Source organism: Heptranchias perlo, chromosome 5 (genome assembly GCF_035084215.1).
Source record: "Heptranchias perlo isolate sHepPer1 chromosome 5, sHepPer1.hap1, whole genome shotgun sequence".
Taxonomy (NCBI): domain Eukaryota; kingdom Metazoa; phylum Chordata; class Chondrichthyes; order Hexanchiformes; family Hexanchidae; genus Heptranchias; species Heptranchias perlo.
In genome coordinates this window covers 109,397,875-109,407,924 of record NC_090329.1, presented here as the reverse complement: position 1 = coordinate 109,407,924, position 10,050 = coordinate 109,397,875, and the positions used below count along the sequence as shown (strand labels likewise).

At 40.6% G+C, this 10,050-nt stretch overlaps 1 protein-coding gene across 1 annotated transcript in view; it reads right to left on the bottom strand.

Annotated features, from left to right (window-relative positions):
* Positions 1 to 299: 299 nt before the first annotated feature.
* Positions 300 to 10,050, bottom strand: part of qrsl1 (glutaminyl-tRNA amidotransferase subunit QRSL1) — a 46,037-nt gene continuing 36,286 nt past the window's right edge. Inside the window, exons 9-11 of the mRNA XM_067984966.1 lie at positions 4,595 to 4,712; positions 3,639 to 3,844; positions 300 to 1,333 (exon numbers count right to left, since the gene is read on the bottom strand). Of these exons, the coding sequence (XP_067841067.1) occupies positions 1,101 to 1,333; positions 3,639 to 3,844; positions 4,595 to 4,712 (557 nt within the window). The 3' untranslated portion in view covers positions 300 to 1,100. The remainder of the gene's footprint in view (positions 1,334 to 3,638; positions 3,845 to 4,594; positions 4,713 to 10,050) is intronic.

The following is a 10,050-nucleotide window of genomic DNA, read 5'->3' as shown; positions in this document are numbered from 1 at the left end:
TAATCCCCCTATTCCTCTGTAGTCAGTTCTGAATTATGTAGACTTTCGATATGAAGATCTTTATATCTTTAAAAATCACTAAAAAGCAGAGGTTGTAGAATCACTCTGCAACCTGATGGAAGGACTGGAAACTATGCTTTGTGCTGTTCTTACCGACATATATAATAAATGGAGAAGACGTGGATCAGTGAAAGGATGAAACTGGCAGACAGACAATTGCTTTCTTTTTCAAAAAGCATTTAGAGTTAGCTTCATGTAAAGTATTCACAACATAATAATGTATCATTGGCTTTTGGCAGTTTGTTTTTGATATTTATCATCAGTTAAATTTGAATTCACAATACTATTGCTCACTAGATAGAAGTATTAATTTTACAGAAATTTGGTTGAGACACTATATTTTCTTTTCAGAGTGAAACTCTTTCTTCTCCCTTCATGGGTTTCATCACATATCATCCTTGACCAAGAGGGTATGGAGTCCATCTCTCAGGTCTCTATCAGTGCTACTCTGAAACTAACCCTCAGGAGTTCTGTGAAAACAGGTGGGGGGTCTCGCTCTCTTGGTGGGAGGGAGATGCTCTCCGCTCAGCACCTCCATACGGCAAAACGTCTCCTTGGAGGGTCCTGGATCATCTGTGCCTGCTCCTCACTGCACTGTTCCAGACAAGGCAATGGGGTTTTACAGTCAGGAAGGTTATCTGGAACACTGAGAACTGATGCAGCTGATCTGGGATTCTGCTGAATAGATTGGGAGACTTGTATCAGGTCATGAAGCCAATGTGTGAAAGTCCCAACATGGCCACTAACCCACATTTTTCCAGGGGTCTCGCACACTGCTACCCGGTGATCACGGCAGCCAGCTTCCATCTGATTTTCCGGGCAGCTTAGCATCATTACTAATAAACTGATTAAAGATATTTTGCCAACAACTCTGGTTGCTACAGGTAGAAAGAAAAACACGAAAAGAAAAACAAATAGAAAAATGTAAATTATATACTTCCCATTGCATCTTGTAATATTAAAACGCATACTGTGTTCCAGTTTGAGACATTTAAGCTTCTATTTTTTTGAGGAAAAAGTCAATTCAAACATTTATGCTTTTAAACTGTCGGAGCCATCAAGCTTTTGGAAATATCAGAATGCTGTGGTTTGTGAAGCTCACTGCAATTATTTAACAGTCCCTGGAGATTAATGTGTGGAAAATTCACTTGTTGTTCAAACCATTTGGCAACTGTCAGGAGCTGCTTATCACAAAAAGCCTGTCCAATAAACTGAAGACTTAGTGGCAATCCTCTTCCTGATAGAGCAGTCGGGACTGCTACAGCTGGCAAACCTGAAAAGTAAAATTAGATTTTAATAAAATGAAAACAAAATCTGTTTTTGTTCTCAACCCTTTTACTTTATTTCTGTTTTTTTGTTGCGTATTTCCATGGTACCTGACTGAGTAGGCAGGTGCGGAAAAAAATGGAATATAAAAAAGGATGGAACAAGAAACCATTTGGCCCTTTCGGCCCATACTGTCCACAGACCACGCTGACCATATACAATCTGCTCCATCGTAGCTCCATTTAAACCAAAAGAAAGGTCAAGCAAACCTAAGGAAGATCCATCTCATCCTCTACTCTGTTATTCATCCTTAACTGGTTGCTTTCTCTGGAATGAGATCTCTGAGGTCCCAAAATCTCAGGAACCATGGTTACTCAGAGTTTTAATCGGTACTTATGCTGCTAACCCTCAAACCCATCTCATACTAGATATTTATTCAGTTCTTTTTAAAAAATGTGTTAAACCTAACTGTTTTCACTGGAAGCCTATTCCACGTATGTTGGGGAAACAATTTCCTTTTAGTTTCAAGTCTGATTAATTTTAAGACACCAGCTGGAGGAAAACACAAGCGAATTTATCATTGTCAGCTGCAGTTGGTGCTATAGATCTGCCAAATTCCCTTGTTCCAGAGGAAACAGAGACTGGGTCTTAGGAGCTGCTGCTGGATTTGCTGTCTCCACCTCAGATGGTAATATAAATAGCGATAGGTGCCTCTGGGAGGCCAGTATAGCCTTGCTCTCCAGATAACAGCACTGCAATGCAAAAGTGCCTTTGCACTCAATGCATCTAATTCTGTGCTCACAGTCCAAATTAAATAACTGGTTATAGATAAAGTGATCTATTTCTATCAGCATTTAACAAGCTCCACATTTGAAAGACCCTGCCCATATTTCCTTTCAATTTTCTTTTTCCAATGAAAATATTTTTATTGCTGAGAGCATCAGTTCATAAGGTAGAGCTACATATCTCAGAACTGTCCTCAAGAACTCTCTCCAACACATCAATATCCTCTTGAAGGCAGGCGCTTAACACTGCAAACAATATTACAAATGTGCCCTCATCAATGATGCATGGGAAAAGGAGGCAGGATTCCCTGTACTCTCCTCCCCCAAAAAACATGGTCAGACCCCAGTCCCCCAATACTACCCGATGCCACCCCCTAACCCCTCCTCGTGGACCCCAAGACCCTTCTCCCCAATGCTTCCATATACTCAGCTCACCCTTGCATTCTTGCACCCTTGGATAACCCTTCCATTGCTCCCAGATACCCGAGTCACTGCGAATAATACTGCCAAACTCCTCCCAGTACTCCCATACCCCAGGAACTCACCCAATTCTTGCTTTCTCCAGGTCCTTTGCAGGGGTCGCAGTTCAATGTTCCCTGATTCTTGGCCACACAAACCAAAGGCCACCAACCATTTCTGCAGGCCCTGAAATCATTGTGGGGGATCTGTTTTCTCTGGGTCAGCAGAGAAGCAGATATGGAGCTGCGCCATCTGCTGCAAGGACACCTGTGGCTACACTGCAGCACTGAGTTGGCACATCCAGTCACAGTAACAATTCATCTGTGGCTTGACACTTGATTCCACCTCCTACCAGCCATGCTGAAATGCTGACCTACAGGGATGGTGCTGTGGACCGTTGCAGGTGAGCACCATCCTCGTAACAACCTCTTGCAGCATCACCACAGTGGATTGGGGTCTGTGTTGCTCGGTCTCTACCTGGAGACTCATGTCTGTACCATGGGCTTATTTTTTTCCTTCATTACCTGTATCTCCTTATTCTCCTGCCTCATCTGTATTGGCAAAGGCAGCTAATGGGTTAAAATGTCTTTTGAGCCTTTCTAAAAGGCTCTTATAATTTTTAGGCCCCTATTGGGACAAATCCGCTTAATTGTCCATGTTCCTTTAAATTTCATTGATCGGGTTATTTTCTGCTCCCGCCACTAGCATGCTCCCTAGGCTTGTTCAAATCTGTACCTGAAATTATGCTAATGAACTGACTTTGGAACATTGGGTACAAACAGCACAGTAGGTTATGTACAAAACCCACCAATAGCTATTCCAGTCCAAATTACACCAATAATGGAATATCTAGTCTATAGTTTCTTAAGCCGTTTTCCTTTGTTTGATGGCAGTTTTTTCTTAAAGTGGAGAGCTAATGAACGGAGAAGGAAATGCGTGATGAGGATGGGTTTACTGGTAAAATGTATAAAGTAAGTCACGAAAAGTAGGATGGAAAAATATTTTTAAAAAAAAAATCACAACTCGAAGTAAAGTGCCAGAGTCTGGTATGAAAGATATCATGCATACCTGCTAGGTTTACAGATTGTGTAAAAATATCCTCTTGTGCACTCCTTGTCCTGTTATCTTCTTTGATAAACTCAAGATATGTCGAGGCATCACTTAGAGTTGTGGGTGTAAGAAGGACATCAACACCGGATCCAAAAACTTTCGTAAAATCATTGGCAATGAGACGTCTCACTTTCTGGGCTTTTACAAAATAGTGATCATAATTCCTGAGAGAATTCAACGGGGAAAAAAAGTATTCACAATGTAAAGAAATGACAAAAAAAGGTCAATGTTCCAACTAATCCTGTTTCCACACAAAGGTGAAAATATCTTAAAGGGACAGTAGCCTAGGTGATTTCTTCCTCCCACCCCTATGGATAACTGCAAACCTGAGTTGTATGTGGAAACTGAACAAATCAATATTTTTATTTCAAAAACTAAGAGTGAACTATTTGCATTTGCACCTCATCATGCCTCCCCAAATGTCTCAAAGTGTTTCATATATGAATTACTTTGAGATGGATGATCTGCTTTTGGTGTGTGGTGGTTGAGAGAGAAAGTTTAATCAGGACACTAGGAGAATTCCCCACTTTTCTTTGAATAATGTCATGGGACCCTTACCTTACACAAACTAACTAAACATGCTAAATATGTCATCCAAAGGATGGCACCTCCAACAATAGGGCACTTCCTCAGGACTGCACTGTAGTGTCAGTCCAAACGATGCGCTCACAACCTTTTGATTCAGGAGCGAGAGTATTACCAGCTGAGAAAAGCTGACATGCAAATTTGAAGGGCATATCCAATTAAATGTCATTGCTGGATTAAAATAGCAGATATTTGAATTTTGTCTATACTATAAATGTTATCCGGTGTCATGAATGCGCTTGACCCACCTAATATGAGATAAAACCACATTGAAACTGGTGACATTTTAGTAAACTGCCAGCACGTAAGCTGGTTATTAGTTGCCTTACTGTTTTAAAAGGAAGTAATTTCCTGTCAGGATTCTTCCTCGGACTACGTCATTGAATCCTTCGTGTCTAGTTGCTGCATACAAGGCGTCTGTAGAACTTTCTACTTCACTGCGGTGTCCTTTAAATAAAAATATTTGAAATCAATAACACAGCAGAATGCCGGAGTCTACTATTGCGCACTGCGTACATTTAACATACTAAGTTCCAAGGATATATCCAGCTGTCTGTAAGCTTGCCTTTATCTATCTGAACAGGCAGATGAGATATGGCAACAGCATAAATGTCACACCTGAAAAAAGGAACATTCTTCCATTACACAAACAGGTGACAAATTTTAGCTGGAAACTGAGTTTCACCCCACCATTGGCAGCCGTGCCTTCAGCCGTCTAGCCCCTAAGCTCCGGAATTCCCTATTCGCCTCTCTACCTCTCTCCTTTAAGACGCTGCATAAAATATATCTCTTTGACCAAGCGTTTGGTCACCTGTCCTAATGTCTCCTTCTTTGGCTCTGTGTCAATTTTTGTCTGATTATGCTCCTGTAAAGTGCCATGTGACGTTTTACTAGGATAAAGGCGCTATACAAATGCAAGTTGTTGTTGTAATAGAGCTGTAAGAAGAAATTAGACAAAAATTAGAAAATTATACCCTTAATATAGAATGGCCAAATTGCCCTGAACTGAACATTAACTTTTTACAAGTACTATCTGATGCCAGGGCGAATGACGACATTCGTACTCCCAACTGTGGGCACTACGAATAAGGACCATTAAAATCATGTTTCGATTGCCGATTTAAAAATCTGTTTTTTTTCCATATGTTTTCTGTTTTTATTTTTAGCAGGAGGAAATTGAGGTGGATTAAAAAAAATGGCTCTTCCAGAGAAAATCAGTTTTTAATTTGAAAACAATTAAAATACAGCATAAAAGGGGCAAGTTTGCTCCAATGCAATGTAAGTTCCCAAGATCACAAAATACTGTTAATTATCTCAGCAGCAAAATACATACTTATAGTAAACAAAAACAGAAAATGCTGGAAGTACACAGGTCAGTCAACATCTGTGGAGAGGACAGAGGAGTTAAGATTTCAGGTGTAGACCCTTTATCAGAACTGGAGGAAATGACAAATGATCAGCATTTTAAAAAGAACAGAACAAAAGGAAGGCGGAGGGAAAAACACACACACATACGAGAGGAGTAGTAGAAGGACCTGCAAGAGATGCTTTCCCTTTAAGCACCTTACAGGTCATTTTATTAGCGTGTGTATGTGTGCGCGCTCGCGCCGATGCACCAACTCGGAAAAATATTGATATTTATTAGTGGAAATTAGTTTAAAAAGTTTTTAAAAGTCTCCCCAACTATGAATTTTAAAATGTGAATTCAAAATTTGCCTGCTCTGTATGATACACTAGATTATTCTTGCAGCATCCCATATTACAAGTAAACATACAAAAGAAACTCAAGGATCTTTGCTACAAATAAGAGCTTAAGCAAGTCTGCGTCACCTCAAACCATTAGCCAGCAAAATTTAAAGCAACAGCACAAGGTCAAGAGAGGGACCCTACAAAATCCTGAATAAGCCCTGACTTTATTTCTGGTGTTTTGGCCAAGTTCTTTAGCCACCACCCTAGCAACCGCAGAAATTACCTACTCAACCTGAATATACTAGCTACAAAGAACTCTCTCGAAGCAGCCCAGTTTCCACTTGTGCCACATAATCATTGTAGTACATACAGCATTAAGAACTTTTTCCTCCAGTAGCTGAATCAACTGTAATTCCTGCCATCATCTCTGCTCTGCTTATCTTTTATGCCCAACCCTGGCCTTATTCAGGAAGGATATATTGGCCTTGGAGGGGGTGCAGCGTAGATTCACTAGAAGGATACCAGGGCTTAGAGGGTTAAATTACAAGGACAGGTTGCGTAAACCTGGCTTGTATTCCCTTGAGTATATAAGATTGACGGGTGATCTGATCGAAGTGTTTAAAATGTTAAAAGGATTTAATAGGGTAGATAGAGAGAAACTATTTCCTCTGCTGGGGGAATCAAGAACGAGGGGACATAATCTTAAAATTAGAGCTAGGTCATTCAAAAGCGAAATCAGTAAGCACTTTTTCACACACAGGGTAGTAGAAATCTGGAACTCCCTCCCCAAAGGCTGTGGATGTTGAGTTAATTGGAGCTTTCAAGACTGAGATAGATAGATTTTTATTAGGTAAGGATATAACCAAGGGATACGGAGCAAAGGTATGTAAAATGGATACAGATTAGCCATGATCTAACTGAATGATGGAGCAGGCTTGAGGGGCTGAATGGCCTATTCTTGTTCCTAACGTTCCAATGCTGGAGCCAACCATGTTTCATGAAACGGTGTTACAAAAGCTGCCAATTTTCCATTTTGTTTTAAGTTGTCAAACGTGGAAATGAAATAAGTTTTCTTTAATATATTAACTGTGGGAACGCTGGAGGCACTTTTTGGGTATATGTGAGGGAAAGGCATTGCTGGACCTTACCATCAACATTGGGTAAGTTTTGACGTATGTCTTCATGACATTGATCTGTGCTGTTCCACTTGGAATGATGGATACTCACAAAAGCATTAAAAAGTTTATGTAATATAAGTGCTCCCTGATTGGTGTGATACCACCTCTCTCAACATTGCAATGAATCACAGCAACAATTTGAAGCAACCTCACGTTAGATTACACCGCAGCCTTTAATTTGAGTACTGCACCACCTCTGTGAGAGCAAGCACCCAAACTAAATTTAAAATATGTATTATTACACTAGCAGCTTTAGGATCAAACAAGGCACATTGACCAGTGAGGCACTAAATGCGCTGCTAAAATATACTCTCAACAGTACATAAATTGGTACACCATTGTGAACAAAGAACCCAATAAAACTCCTAAATAAAAAAAGAAAATGCTGGAAATACTCAGCAGGTCAGGCAGCATCTGTGGAGAGAGAAACAAAACGGTAACTCTGTTTCTTTCACCACAGATGCTGCCTGACCTGCTGAGTATTTCTGGCATTTTCTGTTTTTATTTCAGATTTCCAGCATCCGCAGTAATTTGCCTTTGTTTTAGCAAAACTCTATATCCCTCATGTGATGTCACCATTTCTCGGCTCAAATACCATAACCAGTTGTTATTGTTCTCCTAGGTCACGTTGCCTTAATTCTAAAGTAAATTGCTGGACTATAACTTGGTGTTGTAAAATTGTTTACAATTGTCAACCCCAGTCCATCACCGGCATCTCCACATTAATTCTAAAGCTGTGCAGAGCACATCCATGGCAATACAGCATGTAAGTCAACGTGCTAGCAATCGGGTTCTAACCCCTTTGCTTTGCTTTTGTGATTGATGATGTGATTTGCACCCGCTCGATTTGATTACATCCTTAGAACTACTTTCCACGTATCTAATATTCCACATGTAATCTATTTCAGTCCATTATAGGTCATTTGGGTAAGAATGGATGTTATCTTTGTAACTAAATGTACACCATCTGCTGATCAAATAATATCAGTATTGTAGGAAAAGTGCCCCTAAAGTTCCTGAAGGGAGCCTTTGAGATTCGTAAGGGAAATACCCTTTAAACTGCATGGAATGTGCTCCAACTGGAGTTTTAGCTTGAAAGTTGCCCACTCAATATGATCAGCTGTTGAACTGAATGCTGGGAAGTTACTGGAAAGCAGGCTAATTCAAACCATAAGGCTTTTAGCTGACACAAGTTTTCTCTCATGATCAGGCCGTAAAGTTTGTTAAGGTTCTCTCAACAAAGGCTTCTTTATTAGTGTTGAACGTCATTTGGGAAACTCAGGTCCAGAGAATCGCCCAAGGGGTGACTTAAACATTTCACACCATATCTCGTCCTACGTTGTCAAAGATGCGGCTGGCAGGTATGGGGGGGCTGGTCTGTCTAGAAATCAATCCTTCAGCGGCTCAAAGGTCTCCCAGACACTTACTGACAGGAATAGGAACAAAAATCTTCTGATGCATGTCTCACTCAGATTGGTTCATTGTATGGAAGGGGTTCCTCTTTGAAATTAAAATTAAAGAAAAGGTGGTTTAACACACCTCCAGCAGACGCTCTTTGGTCAGTAGTGAAGGTAGTTTATCTTTGTTATGGTTCTCTCAGAATCTCTTTGTTAGATGCAGTTTCTCTTTGTAGTTAGAAGAAGATTATCTTGTCTTCTTCTGTAAGAACTTTTATCTAGCAGGTGCAGAAAGGTACTTTTTACAAGTACAAAGTATATCATGACAGAGAGGAAGACATTAGATTGTATGGCTGTTCTGGCCCATTATAAGTGTGTCATTTAACTATACAAGAATCTGACATCAAGAACGGTGAGAGGTGAGCCAGCTAGCTCTGATATCGTTGTTCGCGCAGAAGGTGGATTCAGCTGGAACCGAGGATCCAAATGGAACAGATAACCCCGCCACCGAAGGGCATCATTGATTCGACGCTCCAGAAGCAAACGCTTGTGTCCCAGGGAAGGAAGGGAGATCAACTCAGCTAATCGTAAGGACAAGGTCGTATAAGCTATGGAACATTGTTAATAACGCGCATAGACTTTGTCTTTACCAAGGAAGAGGATGCTGCCAAAGTCACAGTAAAAGAGCAGGTAGTTGAGATACTGGACGGGCTAAAAGTTGAACAAGAGGAGGTACTAGAAAGGCTGACTGTACTTAAAATAGATAAGTCACCCAGTTTGGATGGGATGCACCCTAGGTTGCTGAGGGAAGTTAGGGTGGAAATTGCAGACGTGCTAGCCATAATCTTCCAATCAACCTTAGATACGGGGGTGGTGCCAGAGGACTGGAGAATTGCAAATGTTACACCCTTGTTTAAAAAAGGGTGTAAGGATAAACTCAGCAACTACAGGCCAGACAGTTTAACTTTGGTGGTGAGGAAGCTTTAAGTGTGGATTAATAAAGGAAAGCCAGCACAGATTTGTTAAAGGCAAATCATGTTTAACTAACTTGATTGAGTTTTTTGATGAGGTAACAGAGAGGGTTGATGAGGGCAATGTGGTTGATGCTGTGTATATGAACTTTCACAAGGCGTTTGATAAAGTGCTGCATAATAGGCTTGACAGCAAAATTGAAGCCCATCGAATAAAAGGGGCAGTGGCAGCACGGATACGAAATTGGCTAAGTGACAGGTAACAGAGAATAGTAGGGAACGGTTGTTTCTCGGACTGGAGGAAGGTATACAGTCATGTTCCACAGGGGTCAGTACTAGGACCACTGCTTTTTTTTTTATATACATTCATGACTTGGACTTGGGTGCACAGGGCACAATTTTAAAATTTACAGATGACACAAAACATGGAAGTGTAGTAAACAGTGAGGAGGGTAGTAATGTTAATTGTATCCATGTGATTTATATCAATTAGTGTTAGCTGTATTCAGGCAGTGCATAGCAATTGGGGACTCCCTTGTATTTATTTATA